Source organism: Chrysochloris asiatica, unplaced genomic scaffold (assembly GCF_000296735.1).
Source record: "Chrysochloris asiatica unplaced genomic scaffold, ChrAsi1.0 scaffold00202, whole genome shotgun sequence".
Lineage (NCBI taxonomy): Eukaryota > Metazoa > Chordata > Mammalia > Afrosoricida > Chrysochloridae > Chrysochloris > Chrysochloris asiatica.
This window is the reverse complement of record NW_006408720.1, coordinates 5,758,366-5,778,113: the sequence shown is the minus strand read 5'-3', so window position 1 is coordinate 5,778,113 and position 19,748 is coordinate 5,758,366. Positions and strand designations below refer to the sequence as shown.

At 35.1% G+C, this 19,748-nt stretch overlaps 1 protein-coding gene across 3 annotated transcripts in view; it reads right to left on the bottom strand.

Moving 5' to 3' along the window:
- FSTL5 (follistatin-like 5) overlaps positions 1 to 19,748 on the bottom strand; it is a 1,065,399-nt gene that overhangs the window by 146,070 nt on the left and 899,581 nt on the right. For all 3 annotated transcript variants that reach the window (XM_006872516.1, XM_006872517.1, XM_006872518.1), the window contains one exon: positions 5,931 to 6,049. In XM_006872516.1, the coding sequence (XP_006872578.1) occupies positions 5,931 to 6,049 (119 nt within the window). The remainder of the gene's footprint in view (positions 1 to 5,930; positions 6,050 to 19,748) is intronic.

Below are 19,748 nucleotides of genomic sequence, written 5' to 3'. Positions count from 1 at the left end.
CATACAGGAAGAAAGCAAAAAGTCACAAAGACAAGAAAGAAGGAAAAGACCGAAATGGATGTCAGAAGAGACAGAAACTTTCTTGCTAGGTAGAGATGCTAAAGCAAAGGGAAGAAATGAGGAAGTAGAAGAGCTGAACAGGACATTTCAAAGGGCATCTTGGAAAGACAAAATTAAGTATTATTATAATGAAATGTGAAAAGACCTGGAGTTACTAAATCAAATGGGGAAAACATGCTCAGCTTTTCTTAAGCTTAAAAAACTGAAGGAAAAAAAAATAAGTCTCTACTTGATATATTGAAAGATTCTATGGACAAAATATTGAAAGATGCAAAAAGAAGATGGAATGAATACACAGAGGCACTATACCAAAAAGAACTGGACTATGTTCAATTGTGTCAAGAGATAGCATGTGATCAAGAGTCAGTGATACTGAAGGAAGAAGTCCAAGGTGTGTTGACAAAAATGCTTCAGGAATTGATGGAATACAAATGGAAATCTTTCAACAAACTTATGCAACATTGGAGGTACACACTCATCTATGCTCAGAAATTTGTAAGACATGTACCTGGCCAACTGATAGGAGGAGATCCATATTTTAGCCCATGAAGTTGTCAAAGACTTCATTCTTCTTGGATCAACTATCAACACTCAAGGAAACAGCAGTCAAGAAAAGAAATGACATATTGCATTAGGCAAATATGCTGCACAAGACCTTTTTAAAGTGTTGAAGAGCAAAGATATTAGCTTGAGGACTAAGGTGCACATGACCCAAGCCATGGTATTTTCAATTACCTCATATGCATGCAAAAACTCGACAGTGAATAAGGAAGACCATAAAAGAATTGATGCTTTTGAGTTATGGTGTTGGAGGAGGGTATTGAAGGTGCCATGGGCTGTTTTGGAAGAAGTTCAGCCAGAGTGCTCCTTGGAGGCTAAGATGGCCAAACTTCGTCTCTCATACTTCGGACATATTGTCAGGAGGGACCAGTCACTGGAGAAGGATATCATGTTTGGCAAGGTGGAGGGACAGAGAAAAAGAGGAAGACCCCCAACGAGATGGATTGGCCAAGTGGCAGCATCCATGGGCACAAGTGTGGCAACAGTAGTGAGGTTGGCCCAGGATTGGGCAGTGTTTTGTTCTGCTGCTCGTAAAGTCACTATGGATTGGTACTGACTCAATGGCACCTAATAACAACAACATTGACCTAATAAAAAGTAGAAATCATCATATGCAAGTTAAATTTTGCTAAAATAATTCCAAAATGGTTGCAGTGATACATTTACAGGGAACTGTCAGAATTTCAAGATGGATTCAGGTGAGAACATGGAAAAAGGGACATCATTGCTGACATTAGATGGATCTTGGCCTAAAGGAGAGAATACCAGAAAGATGTGTGCCTGTGCTTTATTGCTTATGCAAAGTCTTTTGACTGTGTGGATCATCACAAACTATGGTCAGCAATGTGGAGAATGAACATGTGGAACACTTCATTGTGCTTATGAGGAACCTGTACATTGAACAAGAGATAGTTGTTCAAACAGAACAAAGGGACACTGAATGGTTTAAAAATTAGGAAATGTGTGTGTCAGGGTTGTATTATTTTACCATATTTATTCAGTCTGTATGTTGAGCAAATAATCTGAAAAACTGAATCATATGGAGAAGAACATAGCATCAGGATCAGAGCAAGACTCATTAACAACCATTGATATGTAGATGATGTGGCCTACCTTGCTGAAAGCAAAGAGGACTTCAAATACTTACTGAGGAAGATCAAAGACCACTGCCTTCAGTATGGATTGTAAAGAAAAACAAAAATCCTCATCACATGACCAGAAACTAACATCAAAATAAATGGAGAAAAGATTGAAATTGTGAAAGACTTCATTTTACTTGGGTCCACTATCAACATGAAAGTAGCAGTCAAGAAATCAAATGAAGTATTGAATTGTCTTCCATACATGACCTCTTTAAAGTATTCAAAAGCTAAGATGTTTATTTCAGGACCAAGGTGTGCTTCACCTAAGCCCTGGTATTTTCAATATCTTCATATACATGTGAAATTTGGACGGGGAATAAGGAAGAGTGTAGAGGAATTGATGAATTTGAGTTATGGTGTTGGGGAGAAGAATATTAGCGCTACCATGGCCTAATAGAAGAACAAACAAATCTGTATTGGTATATGTACAGCCAGAATTCTCCTTAGAAGCTAAGATTCTATAACTTCATCTCTTATACTTAGGACATGCTATCAGGAGGGACTTCTGGTGTGGCGCTGTATGCTCAGCACTGGATTGCAAACCACAAGGTCAGCAGTTCAAACCCACCAGTTGCTCCTCAGAAACCCTATACAGGGTTGCTATGAGTCAGAACTGATTTTATGGCATTTAATAACAACAAGTCAGGAGGTATCAGTTCCTGAAGAAAGACATCATGCTAGATAAAGTGGAGGGTCAAAAACAGGAAGAAGCTCATTGAGATGGATTGGCATAGCGGCAACAGCAATGGTCTAAAGATTAAAAATAGTTGTGAGGATGGCACAGAATCTGACAGTTTTCATTTTGTTATTCATAAAGTTAGTATGCATCAGAACTGACTCGATGACACTTAACAACAATAACAAAAGTATAAAATAGAAGGAAACACTGGTCCTGCACAGTCCTCTCAGTGATTGCTGTTTGAGATCATTTTTTGCACCAAGGCATTTCTTTAAGTGTCTTCCTTTTTTTGATCCTCTGCTTTATCAAACTTGTTATTCTTCTCCAAGGACAGATATCTATTGATGATATGTCTAAAATAAATTAAATGAAGCTTCCATATTTTAAGAAGCATTCTGGTTATATTTATTCCAGGATAAATTTGCCCTTTCTTCTTTCAGTACATGGTATATTCAAAATGTTTTGTTAACATCATAAATCAAAGTTATCAATTCTTCTTCAGTATTTCTTATTCATTGTCTAGCTTTTACATTCATAAAAAGTGATTGAAAATACCGTGGCTTGTAAGTCATGGACACTCTAGCCCTTAAAGTGACAACTTTGCTGTTTACTGCTTTAAAGAAGCAACAGATTTGCCCTTATGTCATTCATTTCTTTATATCTGCTTCCAAAGATGTTGATTGTGGATCAAATTAAAATTAAATCCTGGATAAATTCAATCTTTTCTCTATTAACTGTGATGTTGCGCATTGGTCAAGTTATGAGGATTTGTGTTTTCTTTCTTGAAGTGTAATATAGACCAAGGAGCTTCATCAGAGTTTTAAGTCTTCTTTACTTTCAGCAAGCAAAATTGTCAACGTGATATCTAAGTTTATTAATGAGTCTTCCTCCAATTCTCATGCAACATTCTTCTTGGTATACTCCAAATTCTCTGATTATTTGCTTATCATCTCATTCACTTACTACCATTGAGTCAGTTCCAACACATAGACTCATAGTTACTTTGTTTACCTTCTCAAAGGCTGTAAATCTTTATAGAAACAGAAAGACTCATCTTTCACCTGGGAGCAAGTGGAGGATTTGAACTGTCAACCTTGTGGCTAGCAATTCAGTGCTTATCCTATTGAATCAGGGATCCTTTTGTTCAACATACAGATTTAATAATTATGTTGAAATTGTTATACATATTTATTAATGATACAAACCTCAGGCAAACTACTCCTGATTTTAAACTATGCAGTATCATCTTGTTCCATTTTATTGACTGAATTCTAGAAGACTTACTTGTATTCATGTAAAGATTCCACATGAATACAAGTAAGTCATCCAGAATTCACATTTTTCTCAATGTTATTAATAATTTGTTATTACCCACATCCTTGAATGTCTTTGCCTAGGTCAATAAAACACAGTTAAATATCTTTCTGGAATTCTCTGCATTGAGTCAGGATCCTTCTGACATCAGTAATAACTTCCCTTGTTCTTTATTCTCTTATGACTCCTGTCAGTTTTCTGGCAGGTCCCTGAAGCAGATTTCTTCACCTTTTTCCTGCAGAGTGATTGGTGGGTTTGAACTATCAACTTACCAATTAGCTGCCCAACACTTAACTTGCTGCACCATCAGTGCTCTTTAGCAATTAACAATAAATTATATATTTCAGTTTTTTAACCTTCCTAGTGAAATGAAATGATATAAATGAAAAATGGCAAAGAAATATAAAGTAAACAAATGTGGTGGGAAGTTCAATGATGTGCTTTAGCAAAACCATATATATATATATATATATATATATATATATATATATATATATATATATATATATATATATATATATATATATATATGTATTTTCAATTTTTCACATACATCACTCACATATACACAAAAACATCGTATGCAAAATAGTTTCAGTATACATGATAGATTAGAAATAAATTTGCATGTGGAATTTAAAATGATTTTGTACTTCTCATTAAATTGTACTTTACCTAAAATGATCACGTTTCTATTTAGTAATTTAGCCTACTCCTAATAAAATTTTAAGGAGCTCTGGTAGCGTAGTGGTTACGAATCGGGCTGCGAACCTTAAGGTCAGCGGTTCAAAACTACCAGCCGCTTCGCGGGAGAAACATGAGGCTTTCTACTCCTGTAAAGATTTACACCCTCAGAAATCCTGTACAGGGTCGCTATGGGTCGGAACCGACTCCACGGCACTTAACAACAACAACAATAAAATTTTAACTTAACAATGGTTTCATTATTTTAAAAATAATGATAAATCACATGTGATTTTCAAACAATTATTTCCTCATGTAACTAATGGAGAAAATATTTCCTGCATGTAAGCAAGAGAGAACATAACTTTTTTCCAACAGATTATCTTGGAGGATGCTGGCCTGTCTTATAATAGTCACATATTTTTCCCTCTACTCATTCTAGGACATGGCTTTAAAGTATAAATTTTTGTTTATATATATCAATATGTAATAGCAATTCTGGCTTTTTGTAGCCTGGAATAGGAGTTAGAAGTAAGGACTCTAAAGTGTGGTATTAAGTATCTATTTTTGTAATATACCATAGTCATGTCAGCCTTAACGATGAGTATCAGGGGAAAGTTTTTATATAGGGCTTTCTTTGTAACTTACTGTATTTTGTGGATTTGCACTTTCTTGGCAAACATAGTCACCTTTGTGTAGTTATCTACATGTGTAGTACATCAACTACATAGGAACATGATTATATAAAACTACTTTCACTTTTTATCAGCCTGCAAAACAAGAGACTCAGTTCCTAATACATACAATCAATGCTCTTTTTTTGGCTAGAGGTTTCTGATTTGTTGCATGTGGTATCTGACATTCACAAATTAAAATCTTACAAATAGATAAATCAATGACTTAATATTTCCCATATACAGCTAATTTTTTTATTCCATTGAGACCTCAGAAAAATGAGGTGTATACATGCTGTTATCTTTCATTGCATGCCAAGATGGAGATATTTTCAATTTAGGAGCTGGTAACATTACTGTGTATTGTGTTAATTCCTGGAATTTTACTTCCATCACCATCATGTTAATTAATAGTATACATATATATGTATATGTATATATATATACTATTTTATATTTATATTTATATATACTGTATATAATTGGAGTCCTGGTGTGGCACTGTGGGTTAATGCGCCAGACTGCAAAGCTATTTGAACTGCAAGCTAACCAGGTGCTCCTCAGAAACACTATACAGGGTCATTATGGGTCTGAACCAACTTGACGGCACTTAACAACAACAATATATACTATATTATTTTGTTTCCTTCCTCAGATATAAAACCTGCATGGAGTAAGATGATATTATAAATATTATAAACCTTTTCTTCCTTACATAAGTCTCATTTGTGTATAGATTACATTGTATTTCCAAAATACAACTATTCTTTAAAAAATCACTGAATCAAATTGAAAATGAATTATTTAAATACTTGCCTGAAATCCAAGTAGCTTTTCACTAGGCTTAATATGTCTCTGAAATTCACATTCGATGGGTTGTATCACTTTGATTCCATCTTCATAAAAAACATAGAACATGTTCCCAATTCCCAGACCTTAAGGATAAAAACACATTCAAAAGTTCAAAATGAAATTATCAGAAACATTTATAAGTAAACTCAGTGGCCCATATATCACTGGCAGGAGATCAATCTGTGAAGTTGTATAATGTTAATAAAGCAAATCATATGGGATCTTTTGCTGTACAGTCAAGTCTCTGTTATATTATTCAGACATTATACTTTTTTGCTCCCTTATCTACAATTCAATGGTTTCCCCAAAGGAAATTAGTAAATAGTTCATACATTTTAAGATTATTGTAAATGATAGCATAAACATGTTGATACGTAGATTATATAGGTTACCTACTCCATCTAATTTAAACACTCATTAAGAAGTAAAATTACTTTTTTACTATCTCCTATGGAAAATGGAATTTTATTCTCCACAGACATTTTGTTTATACAAAGTTTTTATGACAAAAAAACTAATTTTTACAAATTTTGGTTAATATTCAATTTCTGAGATTGATTTTGGCATATATATGTTCTTGCACAGAATTCTAAATATTAGTTTTTATAATGTTCATGTTAGGCAACTGCTTTTATGCTTTAAAACTTGAATTAAATTAAAATCTTAATACAATGATTTAATATAAACGTGAGACTTTTCTTTTTCTTACACTACAGATCTGGGTATGAGGTATTTCAGAAATTTATCTGACTGCTCTGTAAATCCACACCTACAAGAAGATACAGATTAGAGAACTAGCATGGATTTGGATGAAAATGGCCTTGCCTGAGGAGTTTTCACATATTCATGCCCACTTTGTCTCTTTGTTAGCTCTCTTTCTGTTCTGTCTCAGCATGCTTAGTTCTTAGCTCTGCCTGGTTCTTCTTTTTCAGACCCACATAGGCATAGCTACTTTAGCCCACTAGAGTTGGTTTACATAATTAAATATTCTCCATCTAAATATACCAAAAATAATTCTGTAACAGCATGTGCAATTTGAAAGGTAAATAATAGTGATATCTTGATAGTTTGGAAAGCCAAATCATTCTTTATAACAAGTAAGACTAACAATAATATCATTAATTTATAAATATGAGTGTTCATTGAATTTAAATTATATTTAATCTCATGAATATAGTACTACTGAATTAAAACAAAGGGCACCAGTATTATCCATATCAACCATTAGTTATATTTACTATGGTAGTGCTAGCTGTTAAGTGCCGTCAAGTTGGTTCCACCTCATGTTGTTGTTAAGTATTGTGGAGTCGGTTCTGACTCATAGTGACCCTGCATAGGGTTTCTGAGGCTGTAAATCTTTACGGGAGCAGAAAGCCTCATCTTTCTCCCACGTAACAGCTGGTAGTTTTGAACTGCCCTATTCGTAACCACTATGCTACCAGAGGTCCTTTATAGCGACCCTACATAGGATTTCCAATGAGCAGCTGGTGGGGTTGAATTACCCATTTTGCGGTCAGCAGTCCAGTGTTTATCCTAAAGCACCACAAAAGAAATACATGCTCTAACATAACATTTTTGTTAGGTACTGTCAGGTCAGTTCCAAATGATATTGACCCTATACATAGCATAACTAAATACTGCTTGGTCCTACTCTATCCTCATAGCTATTGCTATGCTTGAGCCTATTGCTTAAGCCACTGTATTAATTTATCTTGTTGAGGGTGTTTTTCACTGACCCTCTCTTTTACCAAGCATGATGTCATTCTCCAGGGACAGTTCCTTCCTGAAAACATGTCCAAAGTATGTGAGACAAAGGAAGTCTTCCATCCTCATTTCTAAGGAGCTTTCAGTCAATACTTCTTCCAACACCCATGTGTTCATTCTTCTGGAAGTGTATGGCATATTCAATATTCTTCACCAACACCACATTTCAAAAGCATCAGTTCTTCTCTTGTCTTTCTTACTCATTGACCAGCTTTCACATGCATACAAGGCAGTTAAAAATATCCTGTCTTGGGTTAGCCATACCTTAGTCCTCCTAGTGAGGTCTTAACATTTTAAAGAGGTCTTTTGCAGCAGATTTGCTTGATGCAATAAATCATTTGATTTCTTGACTGATGCTTCCATGAGCCTTGGTTACTTTTGTTGCTGTTAAATTCTGTTGAGTCAGTTCCAACCCATAGCGACCCTGTAGAGGTTTTCCAAGGAGTGGTTGGTAAGCTTGAACCACCAACCTTGCAGTTCAAACTGACTTTGCAGTCTAGCACATTAACCCACAGTGTCACACCAGGACTTCAAGCCTTGCTTATAGAATTAAGTAAAATGAAATCCTTGACAACTTCAATTGTTCCTCCATTTTTCATGATGTTGTCTATTGGCCCAGGTGTGAGAATTTTTGTTTTCTTTATATAAGCCATAATCTACTGACCCCTTTAGTTTTTTATATTTATCAGTGTTTCAAGTATTCTTCACTTTCAGCAAGGATGGTAATTCATGTGTATATCACAGGTAAATAGTTGTGCATCTCAATTGTTAATGAGCCGTTCCTTCAATCCTAATGCCACATTCTCCTTCATATCACTGCAGGTTCAACAATTATTTGCTCAGCATACAGACTGAAAAAACATGGAGAAAGGACATACCCCTGACACACATGTTTTCTGATTTTAATATTCAGTATCCCATTGTTATGTTCAAATGACTGCCTCTTGGACTGTGTTCAGGTCATGTATGAGTGCAATTCAATGTTCTGGAATTCCCATTGTTCACATTGTTAGTCAGTTTGTTATGCTCTACGTGTAGTCAATAAAACATAAGTAAATATATTTATTGTATTATCTGTTTTAGCTAACATACAAATATAAATATTACTTTATATTTATTCATAGAGATTTTTTATTCTTCTAGAATATGAGATTATTTCTACTAATGAATACACAGGCGGTCCTGTGTCTTTAAGTGTGTAAGTGAAATTTGTAGGTGAATCAGAACAGGTGCATTTGGTTCTTATTGTCTTATTTTAGTACAAGAAAAATCTTGAAGTCTTTTAAATGATTTAAAAGATGCATGTGCAGCAACTGAAGGTGATTGTGATGAAATATTTGTTTGGAACAGGAGGTGGTTCAGTTTCTTCAAAATGAGGGCAATTTACATAATATTAAAACACAAGACTGCCAGAACATCTTAAATTACTCTAGGTTGTTTGCACATATTTTACTTTATAAATACTTTACATTACTAACATTTTTATAGATAGAATTTTTATCAGTTAATTATATGCTATAATTTCAGAGCACTACATTAAAATATGAAATTCCTGAATAGTAGAAGTGGGAAGAAGTAAATTCAAGTCACATTTTCCTAAAATAAAATTTACTAATTGTCACAAGTTATTCATAATTATAGTTGTCCACAAAAAAAATATATAAATTTCAAGCCCAAAGGATAAATCTTTAAAGAGGACACATTAATTTTCATTTAAAATAAATTTGTCTGTTAAAGTCTTCAATGTTATTATTAACATAGGATATTTAACAATAATGATATATCAGTATCAATTTAACATTATTAATTCCTGCATATTACTACTGAAATTTGTGTGAGGACCAATTATCAATTGTGTCAGTTGGATATTTTGTCTTAACATTACTAAATGAACATATCTCTGCTATCATTTTGTTATTCCAAAATTCTGCTACACATTTATGGATTTGAATGACTTTAGATCTGATGACTCTGAGTCCAACTTCTATGAAACATTTCTTGAAATATTTCTGGTTTTAAACCCAATAGACTCTGGTATTATAAAGTTTTACCAAATTCTGCAGACAACATAAAAAATCAGTGTGATTCTAATGCTATTTGTTGCACTGATGATATTCCTCAGCCTTACTTTTCTCTAAAATTCATTTATATCATTCTTGCAATTCTGAGAGTATTTTCTTGTTTTTTAAAAAGGAATTACATATCAGGAAGGAGTCCTGGTGTGGCACTGTGGTGTAATGTGTCAGACTGCAAAGTTGTTTGAACTGCAAGGTCGGTGGTTCAAGCTCACCAGCTGCTCCTTGGAAACCCTATACATGGTTGCTATGGGTCGGATCAATTACACGGCACTCAGCAACAACAACAACTTTTTTTAAAGCATAAACTACTTAGCAGGTTACAAGTTGTGGAACAAATGCATACGATTATGAAAGATTTAAAGATCTTGGTGGCACAATGGTTAAGTACTAGATTGCTAACTGAAAGGATGCCAATTTTAACCCATCTAACATGGGAGTCCTAGTGTGGTGCTGTGGGTTAAAGCACCGGATTGCAAAGTCATTTGAACTGCAAGGTCAGTGGTTCAAGCTCATCAGCTGCTCCTTGGAAACCCTATACAGGATCTCTATGGGTTGGAATCAACTTGACAGCACTTAACAACAACAACAACAACAATAACAAGTGCTCCATGAAAGCAAGATCTGATGATCTGATCTAAAAAGATTACAGCATTGGAATCTTTATGGGCAGTATTACTCTGTCACAAAAGGTGTCAGAAATAACTTACTTGCACTTTCACAAAAACAATGCAAGATACAGTTTCTTTTATGTCTGATTATTTAGTGGGAATAGCACCCCAGTGTTTATGATATAGTAGTACCAATGAACACTATATATAAAATCACATGGGTAAAATAGTAATAAAATAAACATCTATATATCTGTCACTCTGCTTATAAAATAAAACATTACCTGTAGCTTTTGAGCCTTCTGTGAGTGCTTCCCCTCCCACCCACAAAAATAAATACCTTGATATTTCTTTGGTAGGTAAATACAGAACAATTAATTACTTAATATGACCCTTCCAGCTATATTCCTCAAATCCATGATATATTGTAAATTCTTGCCTCTGTGTCTGTGTTTATGGTCTGACTTTGGAGTGAGTTGAGTTGTATATTATGTTAATGAGGCAGGATTAGAGTAGTTTAATAGAGGGTGTAACTTGTAAAACATCACTGCCTTACTAGATGGTGTAACTCAAGTTAATACCATTAGCTTCCTAATGATTATCGTCTGCATCCAATATAGGGATATATGAATGTTCTGGTAAAATTCTTTCTCTTGCTCTGGATCCTGTATGTGACTTGCATTATCTTCTGATATATGGTTCTCAGAATTTGAGCCAGAAGCCTACCATCTGACTTTATTTGTCAGCTTCTGCTGCTTTGTGAGCCAATAGCCTGTCATCTAGGCTACTGTATAATTTGCTAATTTTATTTAATCAATTATGTGAGAGAGGAGAATCCTCAAGACTAATGCTTGACCCATACATTTGGGATAGAGTTTTTGAGGAGTGGCTGGTGAGTTTGAACCAACAACCTTGTGATTCAAAACGACCTTGCAGGTCATACCTTACAGTGCCACACCAGAGATATGTTGCATTAAATTTTTTTTTCTTAGTATTTTATTTATATATACATATATATGTAAAGTACATATATATATGTAAAGTACATATATATAAAGTCAAAAACATGTTTTTACAGAAACATAGAAACATTTTGTGAAACAAAAATATCAAAATGTGAGACTGTAATTGTCGCTTCTTTTGATGTTTTCTGTATCATTCATTAACTTGCCCAGAGATTCCTTCAATAATGAAAGCTGAGGCTTACATTTTTTCTTCAGTTCCCTCAGCTTGAGAAATGCTGAGTGTGTTCTTCCCTTTTGGTTTTCTAACTCCAGATCTTTGCACATGTTGCTATAAATATTTGACTTTTTCTTCTTGAGATGACCTTTGAAATTTTATGTTCCGCTCTTGAACCTCCTCATTTCTTCTATTTGCTTTAGCATCTCTATATTGGAGAGCAAGTTCCAGAGTCTCTTCTAACATCCATTTCAATCTTTTGCTTATTTCTTGTCTTCTTAATGACTTTTTGCTTTCTTCCTTTATGATGTTTTTGATGTCATCAAACTACTCTTCTGGTCTTTGGTCTTTACAGTCTAATGTATCAAATCTATTCTTCAGATGATCTCTAAATTCAGGTGGGATATATTCAAGATCATATTTTGGCTCTTGTGGATATGTTTTCATTTTCTTCAGCTTCAGTCTGAATTTGCATATAAGCAATGATGGTCTGTTCCACAATCTGGCCCTGGCCTTGTTCTGGCTGATAATATGGAACTTTTCCATTGTCTCTTCCCACAGATGTAGTCAACTTGATTCCTATGTATTCCATCTGGTGAGGTTCATCTGTATAGTCATCTCCTATGCTGTTTCAAAAAGGTATTTGAAATGAACAAATCATTGATTTTTCAGAATTCTATCATGCAATCTCCAGCATCATTTCTATCACCAAAGCCATATTTTCCAACTACTGATCCTTCCTCTTTATTTTCAACCTTTGCATTTCAATCACCTGTAATGATTAACACATCCTGATTACATGTTTGATCAATTTCAGATTGAAGAAATTGGTAGGAAGAATCATTAGTAACCTGTGATATGCAGGTGATACAATCTTGCTTGCTAAAAGTTAAGAGGACTTAAAATAATTACTGATGATGATCAAAGACCACAGCCTTCCATATGGATTGCATCTCAATGTAAAGTAAATAAAAATCCTCACCACTGGACCAATAAACAACATTATTATCAATGGAGAAAAGATTGAAATTGTTAAGGACTTCATTCTTCTTGGATCAACCATTAACACTCATGGAAGCAGCAGTCAGGAAATCAAACGACATATTGCATTAGGCAAATCCGCTGCACAAGACCCTTTTTAAAGTGTTGAAGAACAAAGATGTCAGCTTGAGAACTAAGGTGCACCTGACCCAAGCCATCTTATTTTCAATAACCTCATATGAATGAGAAAGCTGGACAGTGAGTAATGAAGACCGTAGAAGGATTGATGCTTTTAAGTTATGGTGTTGGAGGAGAATATTCAATGTACCATGGGCTACTGAAAGAACAAACAGATCTGTGTTGAAGGAAGTGCAGCCAGAGTGCTTCTTGGAGGCTAGAATGGCTAGAATTTGTGTCCCATGCTTTGGATATATTGTGAAGTTGGCCCAGGACCAGGTAATGTTTCGTTCTGTTATGCATAGGGTTGCTATGAGTCAGTATTGACTCGATGGCACCTAATAACAAGAACAACAATTGTTGCTAAGTGTCATGAAGTTGATTTCAATTCATAGTGACTCTGTATAGGGTTTCCAAGGAGCCGTTCATAAGTTTGAACCACTCACCTTGTGGTTTAAACAGGCCTTGTGGTCCAGTACTTTATCCCACAATGCTAGATTCTTGGCATATCCTCCATCTGAAGGCAGTGTTTTCATTTCATCTAGTGTGGTGAAGTAGTGTAAGCACTGGACTGTTAACCACAAGGTCAGTGTTTCAAACCCATCAGCCATTCCTTGGAAACCCTACGCAGTATCGCTATGAGTCAGAACAGAATCAGTGGCATTTAACAACAAAAATAACACTTGCCTGAAGAATTCTAATTCTCTTTGTGTATATAAATTAACTAGGGATATGTTGCTGTTGTTAAGTGCCATTGAGTTGGTTCTGACCCATAGCAACCCTCTGTAGGGTTTCCAAGGAGTGACTGACCTTGCAGTTCAAACATCTTTGCAGTCTGGTGCATTAACCCACAGTGCCACACTAGGACTCTTAACTAGGATTATAGTAGATAACAAAATAATACCAGTTACTTTTTTATTTATGGAGATGTCAGAAATTGAAGATGCATACATATTTTCATTTGGGCTATAAAAATATTTAAGTTTAATGAGAGGAAAAGTTACTTGTCTATGTTAATTATAAATTATGAATATTTCTGTCATAACTTATTTCTTCAAAATATGAAGGATTACAGTAAAGACAGGTAAATTTGATTATGTGGAGTCACATAGCTCAGAGCTAAGTAAGGAAGGTTATAACCATTTTCTTTTTTACCATGAGAAAGTTAATTAATGTCTCTCTGTCTTGATCTTCTATCTTGAACAAGGAGGCAAAAAATACAATTCTGCTGCACAGCATTTGTGAGAATTAAATGAAATGGGGAAAGCAAATCATTACTCAGAATGACCACCAAATAGTAAGATTTCAAGAAATTATAATTGACCTCACTATAAAATGATGGTGTCGAAGGAAAGAGTAAAATAATGCATAATGAGAATTTCACAAATGGTCCCATGTTTTTTACACATCTATACCATGAAATATATACATTTAAAGTTCTGTTTTCAAATATTTCATGAATATGTCAGAAAATCAACTTAATCTTTCAGTAAAGATTAGGATGGTCCTTTTCAGGGGATATGCAAGGTCAAACCTCTTCATAATTATATTGAGATTTTTTTGTCAATTTCTTTTTCCTTCTCTAGCAAATACAGAGTGTAGTTTTCCACAAAATGTTGTGTGTGGCATCACAACAATTGATTAAATAAACAAATATAAGGATTCAGGAATTTCTATTAAATTGTGCATTAAAGGACTTTGTAAAATGTAAAAATGTAAAACAATGCACACTCTCCTAATTTACTTGAAAATAAATATCTTTTAAAAAATAAATGATGCTTTATTTATGGCTAGAGAACTATGATTATTTTCACTGAATTGATAAATACATTTAAGACATTTAATAGTCCCAAAATGTTTGATAATTTGTTTTTTGCTGTAGTTTTCAATTACAATTTTCTTTATTACTAGTTTTTATTACCATTTGAACCAGTTGATAGCCCCATGTGTGCTGGAATAGAGCTGTGCTCCATAGAGATTTCAATCGCTTTTTCTTTGAAAGTTCATTGCCAGGTTTCTCTTTTGGAGCACCTCAGGGTAGATTTTGAACTACCAAGCATATTAATCATTTGTATTACCCAGGGGCAGATACTCTTGACTTTTATAAAGACTAACCCCTTTCCAGTAATAGTAAAGACTGGAAATGTGTTATTTTTCCTTGGTAAAGACTGATATGCTAACTTTGTCTTTTCTAGTGCCATTGTGAATCTATCAGAGAATACGGACTCAAAAGAGTGATCCATAATTTGTTACTTGTGCTCTTTTTCTGCTTTGATTTTTATGTCTATGCAGAAAACTACATAAGTGAGAATTGCTTGACATTTCATGAGATAGAAATATTTTTCAGAGGATTTTGTGGTATGGTTGGATAAGCACTGGACCACAAGTTTAGTTTGAAACTCAAAATCAGTGATTCAAACCCACCAGCTGCTCCTCAGAAATCGTATACAAGGTGGCTATGAATTGAAACTGACTTGAAGGCACTTACTATCCATGCTTTAACTAAATGCAAAGGACTGATGAAAAGGAAAAAAAATACAATGTATGTTCCCATCTCAAAACTTCTGAGGTTAGAAACTGTTCATGCATAATAGTGTACAATGTTAATATAATTAAACTTGATGAAGTTTATATTGACAAAAAAATTTGGTCAATTTTTTTATTATTGATCATACATTTAAATGAATAATAAAAGCGATTTTTTGGTAATATGTTTTTCTTCCTATGGCTTAAATTGTTATTAACTTCAACTTTTATATACTGGTAAATGGCAAGTTGTAGTTTAGGATATAGAGATTTGTTGACTAAGAAAACGTTATGCAATACCTTTTAAGTTTAAACAATATCATTGGATACTACTGTCCTTTTCATTTTTAAGTGATTCTAACTTATCTTTTTGACCTGCAGATATAAATCTTTCATTTTTTAGCAAAATAATTATAGGCAAGAAAAAAATTGTCCACATTGCCTTTGTCACATTGAATAACTCAATGAGGACAGATTTTTGCTACATGAAGTTTCTCAATCTGTATATATCTATCTTTGGGCCTAAAAACCTCTTCATGGAGAACAATATAAAGACATTGTACCTCAATGAAGCTTTATATTATTCACATTAAAAATAATAAATATTTTTTCCTTCTTTGTAAGAAATTGTATCATTGTATCCACAATGCTTATGGAAGCAGCAGTTAAGACAACAAAAAGCACTGGGAAAAAGTTCTGCAAAATGCCTCTTTAATGTGTAAAAGAGTGAAGATGTCACTTTGAAGACTAAGGTGCTCCTGACCCAGGCCATAGCATTTTCAGTAACCTAATGTGCATGTGAATGTTGGACAACAAATAAAGCAAATCAGAGAGTAATCGATACATATGAATTGTGATGTTGGTGAAGAAAAAGAATATTGAAAATGCTATGGACTGCCAGAAGACCAAAAAGATCTGTCTTGGAAGAAGTACAGCCAGAGTGCTCCTTACAAAGGTGAATGGTGAGCCTTCTTCTGACGTACTGTGGACAAGTTATCAGGAGCGACCAGTCCCTAGAAAAAAAAAATCTTGCTTGGTAAAGTAGAAGGTCAGGGGGAAAAAAGACCCACAGCTAGATGGATTAACTCAGTGGCTGCAATAATGAGCTCAAACATAATTGTAATTGTTAGCATGGCAAAAGGACAGTTTCCTTCTGTTGTGTGTAGGGTTACAGTAGGAGCCGATTCAAGGGCACCTAATAACAATATGTACACGTGTACCAGGACAATAAATAAATAAGACAGAAGAAAAGTTGAAGCATATGAATTGTGGTGTTGGCAAAGACTATGCCACAGATTGCCAAAATAATGAACAAATTTGTCTTTGAAGAAATACAACTGGAATGCTCCTTAGAAGTGAAGGTGGCAAAACTTCATCTCGTGTACTTTGGACATACTTTTTCAAGAGACCAGCCCCTGAGAAGGACATAAAGCATAGTAAAGTAGAAGATCAGCTAAAAAGAGGATGATCTTCAAGAAAAAGAATAGACACTGTGATTAGCACCAATGGGCTCAAACATAGCAACACTTAAGAGGATGGTTCAGGAACTGACAATGTTTCATTCTCTTGTATCTAGAACCATCTTCACATCACCTAAGAAACAACAACAACAATATAACTGGTTGGCACACACTGCTGCTAACCAAGAGATTGGAGGTTATAGTCTATTTAGAGGCATCTCAAAAAAGGTTTGGTGTTACACTTTCAGAAGATGAGTTACTGAGAACACTACTGTGGTATAGGAATTACTTCATATGACTCTTCTACCCATACTCTTTGTAACTCTGACCAAATCAAGATTTGGCTCTGCTGGGTCTGGGTAAAAGAAGGTGGGAAAAGATGTTGATATGATTAGGTGATTCAATTGCGAGTGGTTAACAAAGTTCATCGTGATTGTAAAAACATGCAACTGTAACGTATATAAAATGAGCCATCACAGAAACAAGAATAGGGAATCTTTCTGCTATCAAAGAAAAGCCAGGAGTAGAGCATGTCCTTTGGACCACAAGATCCCTGTGCCCTGAACTTCCTGGACCCAGACCCAAAAAGCTGCAACACTGGAGGAGTGACAGAGGAGCAGAAGCTGCACAATCAAGAGTCAGAGCAGTGGACTTCACTGTCTGTGGAGCAAGTAAAGCTGGATAACTTGGGGCAGGAAGTTTGCTTGCAGACTGGAGTGCCTCTGGGGAGCAAAACTTGCTCACCAATGGAACTAGAGCCAACTGCCTTCAGGATGAGACTTATAGTAGAGTGGAGTGCCCTGTGCGCAGTTATCAACATTCCTAAAATAACTGCAAAATTGCCTGGGCAGAGAGAGGCTATCCTGACAAAAAAAAGCTGCACTGAACATTTTTTTATTCTGCATTGTAATCTGTTAACTTTCCTAATAAACCCCATAACATAATGAATATCTTGTCTGAGTTCGGTGTGACCTATATAGTGTGTTTCTGAACCCAGCAGAGTGGATACTGAACCCAGCTGAGTTGGTTGGTTGGTTGGTATGTAATTTTTTCTTGTGCAGTTCGGCATTAGGAATGGGTTATGTTGCAATGGACATTTATAAGAGAAACAACAAAGAGACATGGGAAGTAAAACTTTTGATTCTTATATGGTTATTTTGGCTGTTGTTTTTTTCATTGTGATGGATAAAAATAATGTAAGAGATATTGCATAAAACTGAGGTGAGAAAAACAGCAATTGGATTCCCCTGGGTAAAAACCAGGTCAGATACATAACAAAGCTGATACAGTACCAGGGCCTACCAGTCAAAGAGGTCCAAGGCCATATGCACATTTGTGATGGAGTGATTTGGGGTGTCTTGATTACAAGAGCTCACGTGTGATTGCATAAAGAGAAATTAGAAATTGCCCACAAGAAAGTGGATTTTTTTTTTTTTTTGCCTTTGTCTATAGGTTTATATGGAAATCTGAGTCCCAACCAGCATTACTGATAGAATAGGAGATTTACCTGTGAAAAAAACACCTGCAGAGAAAAAGAAAAACAAACAAACAACAACAAAAGAAAACAGACCTTTTTTTTGACACCTACTAACAAAAACAACAAAAAAACCCCAATATAATTAGCTAATATACATTGGTGCTAACTTCTAGGTTGGCAATTTGAAACTACAAGCTGTTCTGAGGGAGAAAGGCGAGGCTTTCTGCTCCCATAAAGATTTACAGCCTTGGAAACCCTGTGCAGGGTCACTCTGAGTTGGAACCGACTCCAGAGTACTTAACAACAACAACAACACTGGTGCTAAACAAAAAAAAATGTAAGTTCTAGTCTAATCAGAGGCATCTCAAAAAATGCCTTGAACTCTACTTTCAGAAAATCAGTTCTGCTCTGACACACTTAGGGTCACCATAAGTCAAAATAGACTAAAAGATCTAGATGTGTGTATATGTGTGTTTGTGTGTGAGGAAGGGAACACTTCAAAAATTTCATGAAAAAATTCCATTTGTCCATGAATTTGTTGAAGCTCCCTCATGTGTGTGCAAGTGTTTTTGCAGATGCATAAGTACATCTGTCCACCACTCCTCTGTCAGTTTGTCATACTGTAGTGGCTTGTGAGTTGCTTTGATTCTAAAAGCTATGCCACACGTATTTTAAATACCAGTAGGGTCACCCATGGTGGACAGGTTTCAGATGAGCTTCCAGATGAAGACAGACTAGGAAGAAGGAGTGAGGAGCTAGTTCTGAATATTTAGTTAATGAAAACCTTATGAATAGCAGAGAAAAACTGTCAGATATAGTGCCAGAAAATGAGCCCCTCAGGTTGGAAGGCACTCAAAATGTGACTGGGGAAGAGCAGCCTCCTCAGAGTAGAGTTGACCATGATGATGCGAATGGAGTAAAGTCCATGGGGGAAAAAAACAAACAAACCCTGCAGGAACTTCATTTGCTGATGGAGCTAAACTCAAAATGAAAAGAAACAGTTGAAAATATCAATTTATAATCGGAACACGGAATGTACGAAGCATGAATCTGGGAAACTTGGAGGTTGTCAAAAATGAAATGGAATGCATAAATATCGATATCTTAGGCATTAGTGAGCTGAAATGGACTGGTATTGGCCATTTTGAATATGATGACAACATGGTTTACTATGTCAGAAATGACAAATTGAAGAGGAATGGTGTTACATACATTGTCAAAAAGAATATATCCACATCAGTCATGAGGTACAATGCTGTCTATGATAGCATAGAAGCCCAGTTAATACCACTGTTATTCAAATTTACGCACCAACTAGTAAAGCCAGTGAGGAATGAGAACGAAGTGGAAGAACTTTTTCAATCTGAAATTGATCAAACATGCAATCAAGATGTATAGATCATTGCTGGTGATAGGAATGCAAAGGTTGGGAGCAAAGAGGAAGGATCAGTAGTTGGAAAATATGGCCTTGGTGATAGAAATTATGCTGGAGAATGCATGATAGAATTCTGAAAAATCAATGATTTGTTTAT